This window comes from Anneissia japonica, unplaced genomic scaffold (assembly GCF_011630105.1).
Source record: "Anneissia japonica isolate Jap-2015-1 unplaced genomic scaffold, ASM1163010v1 scaffold288140_len288450_cov173, whole genome shotgun sequence".
Taxonomy (NCBI): Eukaryota; Metazoa; Echinodermata; class Crinoidea; order Comatulida; family Comatulidae; genus Anneissia; species Anneissia japonica.
Genome location: NW_022730127.1, coordinates 139,310 through 151,933, shown reverse-complemented (window position 1 = coordinate 151,933; position 12,624 = coordinate 139,310). Strand labels below are relative to the sequence as shown.

The following is a 12,624-nucleotide window of genomic DNA, read 5'->3' as shown; positions in this document are numbered from 1 at the left end:
GACATAAACACAATGTCCTCTCCCCCAAAAATTGAAATAATTTTACAATTAAAAATTATGTATCTTGGCATTTAGTGTGTAAGGTTAATAACTCAGTGAGATTGCTCTCACTGTCATTAGCAGAATCAATTTACATAGAATGTTACATAGAACAGTAGATGCTTTTTTATATACATGTAATTATTCTCAAATTTAAAAGGTTACTTACAGTAAATGTAATTAGGATATTAAATTGTATTTTGAAAAATCAAAAAGCTATGATTTATATTACATAGAGAAAAGGAAATTATGACCTGGTGTTAGATTTGAACCAAGCACATTTTGGGGTACTGTCTGCACAGTTACTGTATGCTAACCTGGCCTATTTGGCAATGGCCATTTTAAAGTGTTGCTGCATTACTAATTTACTACTTTTTTTTGCTTATGTAGAGATTAAACATTTAATATATTTTTCGAAACTGTTTATAGTCAAATTGATAGGTCTATGGCAATGAGTAAAACTTAAATAAATTAATACTTTGTTTTTTTTATTTTGTACCAATTTTAGCTTTAGTTGCTGAACAGTTCTTAGAAAGTACAGCAGCCCAGCTTACATATCATGGACTGTGTGAGATAAACAGCACAATCAAGGATGACAATCCATGTGTCTTCTTCAGAAATAATCATTTTAGTACTCTATTAAAACATGAGGTATGGTGATATTATTTACTTACAGTTCAAAATCGTAATTCTGACTACTTTCAAAGAGATGTATATGTTATGTTTGATTCTTATATCATGTTAGCGATTGTTCATAATTATCAACATTTTCACAAGTCTACAAACAGTACTCATGTTCGGAATCCCCCCTCCCCCCCCCGAAAGTGTACAAAAAATGTTGACAAAATCATTCTCCATTTTTTGTGAGGTCAACCAAAGCATTGTACTTGGTTACTTAAAAATGAATTTTATATCAATAGCTACATTATAATTTTACCATTATTTTACATATTGCATGTTATTTTGAATCAACATATTTATGCATTGTAAGAGTGTACAAATTTGTCTACCCCCACCCCCCAAGTTGTGCACTTGTGAAATTGTTGATAATGTTGAACGACCTCTTATGTTATGTCAGTAAACCTTTGCATAGTCCCTTTCCTTATTTTATGAAGTGCTTTTTGTGGAAACGGTTTGGCACAGCAAAAAAAAAGCTTTGTTTCTCAACCTTGGAATTTCAATCTCTCGCTGTAAATTTTGCTTGTGTCATCTAACAAGGCACTTTACATTGCTTCTCTACTCCTAGGAGTATAATAAGTACCTGGTGGGGTTGATTATATTAATTAATTAATTATATTAATTTTATTTTAATTTTTTTAAATTTTATTTATATTTTCATTCTATGTTTATTTATTTTATAGAATTTATAGCTTTTTTCAGTTTGATTAATATGAGTCAGGGTCATTATTTTACTGTTATTACTAGTTTCTTTCTACTACTTTATATCTGTTTAATGTCTGCGGTTTGAGTAGTGTTGGGAGCATCTCTATTTAAAACAAGTGCTGGATATAAAATGGCATATTATGCATATTGTCATTGTCATTATTATAATTATTATCTTCATTGTAATTACTATTATAAAATTATTATTATTATTATTATTATTATTATTATTATTATTATTATATTATTTTTATTTTTAATCAATTTCACATTGGTATTTTCAAGGCATTAATTTGGTTGTTATTCTTTTTAAGCATACTGATGTCTGTATTTTAAATTTATATCTACAGTACTGTACATGCATTTGACTTCAATACTTTTAAATTGTATTTTTATGGAGTTGTTTATTCCTATAGTCTATTGTGAATAGGCAGTTTGCAATCTATGGATGTTTGTTTAATTCAGTATGGTATTCAGTTCTATTCTGTATGGGGGAAAAAATTAATTTCAGAATGACGACAACAGTGGCTGTTGCAACGGTGACAATATCAAATCATGTATTTATATAACAATCACACAACTGAGGGTTTTATAGCGGGTTATACAGTATTTTCTGTTTTTTAGGCAACTGAATGCTAGTATTGCTTTCTTTGTATTATAGATGAAATAAATTAATTTTTTGTTTCATTTGTCCTCTTTCAAATTTAAATTAAATCCCCCTGTGTGTTCAGCTGTTCATTTATTACTAAACTATTTTGTTTTATATTTGTTGTTTGGTATTTGTCATGATGACACTCTGAAATGACCTTTTGTTGTTCAGTGCTAAGTCATTTCATGCATTAAATTAATTTGTAATTTTTCATAAGTGCACTATGATGTTACAATAGCTTGACTTGGATGGTTGATTTCCTTTGATGGGATATATTTATGTAGTGCTCTTAACACTACTGTACTTTCATTACATTTCCTATACTATTGTAGATAGTCCTTTCTCTTCTTGTGTTGTTCCTGTCTGAAACATACTGTTATTAAAACCTTTGTTGTAGGATCAAGTTGATTCCGTGTCATGTTACATTGAGTGCATTAGATTAGTAGTACATGTTAGGGGGACAGTTACGTTGGTTTTGTAGGTTATTTGGTTTTTATTGTTGATAATTTATAGTCTGCAGTTTTACTACAATTTTTCACGTTCTTGGAGCACACCATAATTTATTTTATAAAAACTCAGCTTAATAATGGTACCCCTGTCCCTTGTTTTTGTATTTGCCAGCGAACTATTAATTATTATAAGTCAGTCGTGACGTCAACACTTTTATTTGCACTTAATTTTCCTATCCCCCGAGTAATTCAATATAGTGCCTCCAATTCTTTGCGTCTTCTGTGCGAAAAGCTCAATGAAAGCTGGGATATTTACATCATGATGAATATTTTGTTGCAGTAGCTAATCCCTGAACGCACACAGCGGACCTAACAATCTTGCTCTACGGCACTGGTTAACAACACGAATGAAGCCTAGACGACTGACCTAGACAAGGCCTAGAACGGCATAATTATGGTTATGAGATAACAAGGCAATTGACTTACTAATAAACTGAAATGAGAAGGCAATGCTCATAATAATGTTTACAATACATTTTAACCTATTAAACAAATGTCTACCATGAGGTTAGGACTAAACCTACTTAAACTTCATCATAAAAGTGACAATCAGTTTAATCACCTTCATCGTATCATGAAGAGCTGTGAAGTAAATAATTAGTAAATGATTCTCGCACGTGCAGCCAACATGCACATGCGCAGTTGATATATTGATCACTGAGCAACCGGTCACCGCAACCTGGCTGTTTGATTTAAATAAATAAACAAAAATATGATTAACATCTAAAAATATAATTATATAATTATATAAAAAAGAGTGACTGACTTGTACTGTAAATCAATTACAGTCATTTATAGTCGACCCTATAGCAAATAGAAGCCATAGGAGTCATTATTTCCTTCAAAAACTTCTTTTTTAGCACTGCGGGCATAATTTTTTTCAGAAAATAATGGCTCCTTCAGCCTCTATTTTCTAGGGTTCTCAGAACTTTAAACACCAAAAAGTATAAATATTTCATCCAAAACTATCAAGATTTGAATTGCAGATGATATAACCAGTTCATTGTTTAGTCAGAAAGAGACTAGGCCCACACAGTTTTAATGGTATTTTAATAACGTTTATTGCAGACCTTGTTATTTCTTTACTTATTGTTTTTTTATGTTTTAAATATAAATTTTTAACTTCTTGTTATTCAGTTTTGTAGTTCTGCAAATTGAAGTTTCTTGAAATAAATAAATTAAATTGAATAGAACATGGAGATGTAATAATTGCCAGCACGTTATTGTCATACTCTTTATTATGTCAGTCGAGTTGGATGGCTGAGCGGTTAAGGCAGGGGTGCCGCACCGTAACCTACTCACCTAGGGTTCTGGTGGTGGAACAAGTCTTCTTGGATAAGGACTATAAACCGTAGGCCCAGTGTACACAATGGCTCATGTGCACTATAAAGAACCCAGTGCAAGAGACAAGTAAGGGTTTACCCTGGTTCATACATCCCCTGTTTTGTACAGATGAGAGATAGCTGGTACCGGTTTACTGGGTAGCTCAGACTCGAAGAGACCCTTAGGGGAGGAGAAGTTACTGTGCGAGTTAATCCACACCTTAAGCGCTTTGAGACTTCGTTATAAAGCGCTATATAAATTGAACCACTTTACATTACATTACATTATCTTGTTTGTAGAATCAATTGTATCACCTTGTGACAGACCAAGGCTTCCTGAGGGAGAGCAATGTAGTCTGGGAAACCTTAACCAATGTAGAGGGCGACTGCAACTTCCTGAATGCAGATTTCAATACCAGGTCACCGTCAATGCCAGACTCGCCCCCTATGACTCAAGACCAACAAATATCAAACGAGTAAGATATTGGAAACTAGTTTTTTTTTGTAATGATAATAAAACTGTATTTAACAAGTTCTCGTAATCTCTAAAGCTCCGATGAGGGCAGTATAATAGAGCCAGTAGAGCTAAAAAAGATCTATAATCAACTATTAATCAAACGAGTGTTTCTAGAGCTCCTCATGAGGGCAGTATGATAGAGGCAGTAGAGCTATAAAACAGATCTATTAATCAACTATTAATTAGTCAGCCTCATGAGGGCAGTATAAATTAGAGGCAGTAGATCTTAAAAAAATAATCTATTAATCAATCAGCCGAGCATTTCTAGAGCTCCTCATCGGAGCTAAAAAATCTGTCGCAGTTTTTCCCTTCTGCCAATCTAATCTGTATTTGAAGAAAAACAATTATAACACAAATGGTTGCTTTGTGAGTTTTGTTAACTATTGCTCATATATTTGATGTTTTTTTTTAATTTCTTTTAGTTTATTAATAGCTTTAAGTTTACAAGAGAATGACCAAGGATGTCAGGAAGATCCACCTGAAGCCCCCGTGGAGCAAGCACCAGTGCCCCTTTCTGAGTAAGTACTGTCAAACAGGGTATATTAATTTGTTAATTTTTTCAAGATAACTGAATAGTGATGATAATATTTTGTAAGGAGTTACATAGGTTATGATAACAAGGCATGTCACATTATTATCTTTGTCACCAGATCAAGCTCCTACTGTATATACAAATGGTTTGCTTTCCCCCCTCCCCCAGTTCCGTAATGTTTCTAGAAAGGCAGAGACAGCATAGTAGGCTAAGCTTGTGGTAGCCACTGTGCGTGTCAAACCGTGTTGATCCATTGCTAAGCATTGGTACCCATTTGCTGCTCTTCTTGTCGTTCAGCTAGAGGGCTGAAATGCACGTAGAAAAAATGTAATGTTTAAACCTTTGTTCCTGCGTGCAATATGGTCCATGCCATGTTAAAAAGACACAGTACACTCTTCAGACAAAGAGTAGGGAATTTCTCCCAGTGTACTGCCCAGTCACCACCACTAAGACCCCAATGGAAAAAAAGTCTTCCGTCATTCGTCTGTTATTAACACTGAATAAATTTCTTCCAATGTAAAAGCTTGTAATCAGCTGTAATAAAATGAAATACAAACTTAATTCGCCTGGTGAATAGACACTACCATGTGGATACAAGGCCTTTGATTTCTTTACTTGAACATCCAAAGCCTCAAAAACGTAGTGGAGATCTGGTTTGGTGGGTAAAATGCTTGCCTTCCAAACCCAGGGGCCTGGGTTCAAATCTTGTGGCAGCACAAGATGTTTCTTGTGGCTACAAAAACATTTCCACTCGTAATACAACTTATTTCATAAAGCATCTTTATGTATTATTTAATACAGCCCTTCAATATCAGCTGATGTTTTTAGAAGTGTCAAACTCTGTAATGATAGAAAGAAAAGCTTTTCTCACCAAACTAAATGTTGTAAATTAGGGATTTATTTGAGGAGGAATTTAAATGAAGAGTATAAATACTGTATATATTTTCCAATTGTAAAAAAAAGGTAATTGTAAAAAAAAAAATTATTTTTTTCATTTTATTTATTTATTTATTCTGGTAAGCATTTACAACAGGAAGCAATGAACAATAAGCAAAACAGTACAATCAAGAAAGTAAAATCAATGCCCGGGGGAAAAACCAATAGTGAACTTAATCACTTTCGAGGGCATCCCATCATTGACAATTAATTCAAACTTTTATTAAAGATATTTTACTTTATTTTGTTACCATTTTACTGTTAATTTTCTTGATTTAATTTAATCTAAACACACACCATTTCGTATTGTGCCATGGTGACAGCATGTGTTCACATTAATGAATAAAATAAATATTAGCTGTAATTCTGCGTTAATGAAATTTTGAATTAGGACTTGAAACTTGAATCCAAGACCAGGATTTGGAATATGAAAGATATGTAAAATCATGCTCTTCAATAAGACGGATTTTAAGTACATGCTTCAATGGTACTATTGTTTGCAGTGTTCCTGGTTTTCTGCTTTCAGAAATTGTTACTACAATTCATAAAATGGTGATTGCTTCCTCTGTGTTCTGTCCAGCAGCTAAAATTATAAAATTATAAATTATTATAATAAAAAGATTAATTATGTAAAACATTATATTGCGAATTACAATAACTGAATTAATGTAATGGATGAAATATAAAATTTCTGCTCAATGTTATTTGTTTTTACTGTATTGTGTTTTTGTTGTTTTAATTTATATAATAAACAATATAATACTATACAATTGCACTAATATAAATCATAATTATTGTAAAAAAGATCATTTATATAGTAAATACTACTATTAGTAATTATAAAATTATTTTTTACATATAAATTATTCTAATAAAAAGATTAATTATGTAAAACATTATATTGCGAATTACAATAACTGAATTGATGTAATGGATGAAATATAAAATTTCTGCTCAATGTTATTTGTTTTTACTGTATTGTGTTTTTGTTGTTTTAATTTATATAATAAACAATATAATACTATACAATTGCACTAATATAAATCATAATTATTATTGTAAAAAAGATCATTTATATAGTAAATACTACTATTAGTACTATTAATATTAAAATAGATTTAAATTGGAAACGTTTTTCTTAATTTTTATTATGCCCACCGCTGCCTTGAAATCTCCAAAAATATCTGTATTTCTTCCTAATTATGTAAACTTAAAATATTTAACCGTCCCATTACAAATAAAATTTTATACTTATTCTCTTCTACGTCTGGATGTTTTTGGCAAAACTACTTGCTAAATAAGAAAACAAAATTTTATTTTTATATTTTTTTCCACCGTCTTCTGACGATCCTTAAAAAAATAAGTTTGCGAAACAAGGTATTAAAATAGTCTTGCCTTTTTATCATTAAATTTTGTATCAAAGTTATAATCTTATATTGATTTTAGGTTAATTAGAGAATTAGAAATGTACTATGTAAATAATATTTTTATGATAATTATATATTTAAAGAAAAACAATTATATAATTCATTCAAGATAGTATAGTACATACTCCAAGTATCGAAATGCACGCCATCGTGTCGGGATTCAATATTTCGACATTAATTATGTCATCATTCCTGATAATATCTTATCTGAGATTAATCAGTGGACCTTTCGATAATTCATTCATGTACTTTAAATATATTCATATATGGGAAATGTTTTATGAGAGACTTGAGATGAGAAGCATTCTTTAATTGTGTGTCTTTCAGTCATGAACTAGCCTTACAGTTGCAACAGGAAGAGGATAGGTTAGCTGCAGAAGCAGCTGCTAGGAACCAGGATGCAGCTGATGGGCAACCACAACAACAACCCCAGCAACCGACTCAACAACAAGCACAACAACCATCTTCACCAAGGAGAAGAGAAGTAAGTTAACTTTTTATATGAATATATTTGAAGGTGTACTCTCTGCCATCAGCTGGAAAATTGGAAATAATCCCATATTGGAACTGCTTTCAGTTTGCTATATATAATTAAGTTATTAAATTTGAAAGAGAACACACAATTTTCCTACCCAATAATGGACAGTTTTAAATAATAACTTTCCTGTATTCTTTTGCATTGACCCTTAATGTGGCTGGTAGTCAGTTTTACGGATTTTTGTTTGTGTAAAATTTCTGTAAACCAGCAATTTTGTTTTTTGATCTGTTTCTGGAACTTCTGAATCCTTTTAAATGAGCTATTCAGAATTTCCATATATTTTGGGGAGACAAATACATTGTAATATATGTCCAGATTAAATAAAAAAACTCTGTTGTATGTACATAAAAAGTCATGATGTGCCTATATGTGAGGTCTCTGTTCTCTGCACATATTCTGTAATTCTATTCCTATTATTTGTACAGGTTAGTTTTATCTTTGAGGCCGATTTTCTCAAAACTTGGTTCTCATACACCTAAACTTTAAATGCTCACATCTCTGGACCTACTTATCGTAGGGAAGCCATTCAAATACCAAATTAAAGTTTGTAATGTGATCATTTATATAGTAAATACTACTATTAGTACTATTAATATTAATATAGATTTAGTTAAATTGGAAACATTTGTTCTTCATTTTTATTACGCCCGCCGCTGCCTTGAAATCTCCAAAAGTTTGATATGTGTATTTCTTCCTATATTATATTATATAAATTTGAAGCATTTAACCATCATAACGTAATATCATCATTACTTTTACCAATCAAATTTTATTTTTATTTTCTCCTCCATCTGGATGTTTTTGCTAAAACTATTTGCTAAATAAGAAAACAAAATTTTATTTTAAATTTTATTCTGCCCTCCTCTGATAATCTTTAAAAAACTAAGTATGTGAAACAAGGAATAAAAATAGTCTTGCCTTTACCTATTTTGTAAATAACTGCCGATTATTTTAAGGACATTACCTACCTACCTACCAAATGTATATAATCCCGTTTCCAAGGACATCCCCTTTAAAAGAGCTGGCCTAAAATAGCTATGAATTGTGTTCTTTGAGCGGATAAAATATTGGAGCAATTAATTTGATGTCATGATATTCTCAGCATCACAAAAGTTCTTTTCAGTACTATGCTTTGCATGCGGACTATTACTTATTATGCAAACATTCAAACAATACTATTATTGTTTTTATTATTTAATCTGTATATGTGGCAAAGACAAGCCAAACCAGTCACTCGTCGCAAAAATCAATTTTTAGTTATTAATACAGGTAGAAAGAGTAAAATTAGAGCTATAAAATGCTAAAAGAATCATTTCAATCTGACATTTAGTTATGAAGTTACAGGAGCTTAAACATACAGCTGTATAAAGAACAATATTTGAGAAATCAGCCTTTAAATTTTACGATTTCAGGCATTTCTTGGGCCGAAACTATCACCAAATCGTTAAAAATTGTTGTTTTAACATTGAAAATAACAGCATAGCATGATGTATAAATATATAATGGTTAGTTTAGTGCAATAAAATAGATTTCCAAAATTCCAACATTCCAGCATGTTTTGGCCATTATCTCCAAAACATGATTTGCGACGAGTGACTGGTTTGGCTTGTCTTTGCGACATTATTGCCATTGTAATTACTATTATTTTTAGTATTACTATTATATTAATATTATTTTTATTTTACTATTATAACTAATATTGCTATTATTCTTATTTAAATTGTACTATTATTTAAATTGATATTTGACTTTGTTATTATTGTAATTTATATTGTGTTATTGTTATATGATTATTCTTATTGTTATTCCTATTAATATAGTATTGTTCTTTTTTTATATCATCAGTGTATAATTGTTTGATGGCATTCACCTGGACTGTGCCGATCGATGGAAGTGCATTTACCGATCATCATTCAATGATATTCAACTCATTTCAACTTGTTAGCCGTTCAATGTTTGTAGAAAAATAAATCAGATTTTATAGTTATATATTTGAAGTAAAGTGTATATGAATGTTAGAACTAATAAGGTGCATGAATGTATGAAAAATAAATGACAGATTTTTATGATTTTTTGAAAGATGTAATTTTTTTGAAAGCTGTGTTATTTCACTCCTTCAAGGGGATCCTCAATAATATACTCTGCCGGAACTGATAATTTATAATTATGGACTATAATTGTGGATAATAATGACAAATAATTATGGTGTCAGTTTGAAGCAATTATTATTAATATAATTGTATCCAGTTCATGTTATTTGACAAAGTATATTAAATGTTCTATTATGTTCTATTATTATGTTTTATTTTTTACTGTTTATATATTTATTTTGTTTTTGGTAATTTGTGTGTTGGGAGCCGCACGTCTTTCAGGCGACAGTGGACTTTCCGCTTTTGTGACTCCTGAGCCGTCATGCCAAATGAATAAAATAAAATAAAAATAAATAAATAAAAATGTAATACATGGAAATTAATTATTTTTTTTACAATATGATATATGATAAAGTAATAAACATCAGTTTTAAGCCTAGTTTCCGTAAAAATCGCTAAACGCTATCGCCGACCCCTTTTGGCGACGCTGATTGGTCAATTTAATCAGGGAGCGTTCCTGATTGTGTTGGGAAAAGGTACGCAGTGCAACGATTGGTGTAAAAAAAAATCTGTAGCGACACTGTAGTGATTGTATGGAAACCAAGCTTTATATATACAAAGGGCTGTTTACAGTTTAAGAGTTCTTGTCTATACAGCTGTGGATATTACCAAGATGTTCATGTGCTTCAAATTGTTATCCCAGCTATTTTATCAAACATCTATGGACCACGTACTCAGCCCCTATATTCTTGCAGTAGTTAATCAGCCTGAAGGCATCTAATTTTTAACCAGGTATTCAGATCTTTGTCAAGACGATGTGCCAATTAAAACAGGGAACAGTGAAAATTTCACTTCGCTGATAAAAATGTTTTGCCCAAAAGCATTGTTTATTTATTTATAGTGTACATAAAGAGGCAAGAGAAAAGGAGGAGGGGCTATCTTTATTAAATTCAGAAATATATATTTGGTTTTAAAACAATTTGATTGGAAGACTGGTATTTTAACCAGAATGTCATTACATATGTTATGCCCATACTCAGACTTGCACCCTTTACTCAGGGTAATATAGTATGTGAAACAGTTTGTTTATAATTTTAATAATTTATCCTATAATTGAATACAGGTTTATAGAACATGATGTAATTGATCATTTACTGCCACGTAATTTAATGAACCTGAAAATTAAGAAAAATGTAGTGAATTGCTTTCCCTGTATAAATTTAAAACTGAGAAATAGAACAAGAACAAAATGTTCTTGCCAATTGATGGATGTCTTTGTATACCTTTCTACCTGTGAATTTAACCATTTTTGTAATGGAACATCTTTAAATCATCGAAAATTGTTCAATCTTATGTGGTTCTTCAACATAAGTAATTCAACATTTAATGTTAATTGTTATAGTTATGTTCTCAATTGTTAAGTATATTGTAAAATAATTATTTTTAATAACAATTATTTAAAAAAATTAATCTTCCATCATTAAAATTGGTGAATTGCATACTGTGATATAATATTTTTGTTATTAAAGCATTACACACTTAATTTTACTGGTTAAATCATAACTTAGATATTACTGTAGTTGCATAACTCCAGTAACCCATTTGTAAATCTTGCCTTTTCGATACTGTGTCCCAGGGTGGATCCAGTCGTGGGGCATGGGGGAATGTGGCCTCCCCTATTTACTCATCAAATTTTCAAATTTCAGTGCATATATTGAAATTAGCGCTACTCACCTATCTATTCTGAATATGTTGTGCCCCTGGTGTCTAATTACCAACAGGCAATTTTTAGCTCTGGTAAAACTGGCCGTTGTTTTTTACATCATTTGTAATGTGTTTTTTATAACTATAGAAAAGTTCCTTTTTCTGTATTTTTATATCATGAGTTGCAAGTTTATTCCTTAATATGTTTATATCATTAGATTGCTAAAGAAATATATTTCTGTAAAATTAGTAGCAATAATATTGATGATGGTGTTGATGATGTTGTTGCTGTTAATAACAGTGGCATTAATGTTGATGCTGCTGATGATGGTGTTGGCACCAGTGGAGTTCTAGGAGAACAGGGACCCAGTTGGGGTACACTGGACCCACCAAGAAGCCAATCGTTTTGCCCAGAAATACTTTGAAGAAGCTTATCTACAATTTGAGAGTGCCAATTGGGAGCCATGTCCCCCTTATTGTGGGCCTTGTTGCAACTAGCTATACTCTAGTTGCTGCTGCTACAGTTAATGTTGAAGTTACTGCTGTTATTGATGTGGTGATGCTGATTGATTTTCTTTCCCCAATTTATGTTATTAAAGCTAAGGTATGAATTCTTAAAAAGGTATTGTTGGTAGCATAAATTTATAGCTACCTCGTATATTGCATATGTATACCATTATGTCGATGAGTATATATTTGGATAGTTGCCAGAATAATATTAAATGAAAATAAGGTTTTTTTTGTTTTTTTTTTAATTGTCTTTGATATACCTCTAGGCATGTGTGCTTGCCACTATTTGTTAATTAGTTGTCTCATTAATCATGTTTATAAACTAAATCTATTTATAATGTTTCCATTAATCTGGCAGTTTTAGTATGGTTGATATTAGCCAAGTCAATAAACTATTTCATAATGTATATATCTGTATACCAACTGTGATCAGTTGTTTTGTTGAAATGCATAGAGCTTGGCAAGATC

At 31.1% G+C, this 12,624-nt stretch overlaps 1 protein-coding gene across 1 annotated transcript in view; it reads left to right on the top strand.

Moving 5' to 3' along the window:
- Nucleotides 1-12,565, top strand: part of LOC117114780 (ubiquitin carboxyl-terminal hydrolase MINDY-2-like) — a 22,967-nt gene extending 10,402 nt beyond the window's left edge. The window contains exons 6-10 of the mRNA XM_033258478.1: nucleotides 548-690; nucleotides 4,203-4,378; nucleotides 4,842-4,937; nucleotides 7,642-7,798; nucleotides 9,698-12,565. Of these exons, the coding sequence (XP_033114369.1) occupies nucleotides 548-690; nucleotides 4,203-4,378; nucleotides 4,842-4,937; nucleotides 7,642-7,798; nucleotides 9,698-9,712 (587 nt within the window). The 3' untranslated portion in view covers nucleotides 9,713-12,565. The remainder of the gene's footprint in view (nucleotides 1-547; nucleotides 691-4,202; nucleotides 4,379-4,841; nucleotides 4,938-7,641; nucleotides 7,799-9,697) is intronic.
- The last annotated feature ends 59 nt before the right edge of the window (nucleotides 12,566-12,624 follow it).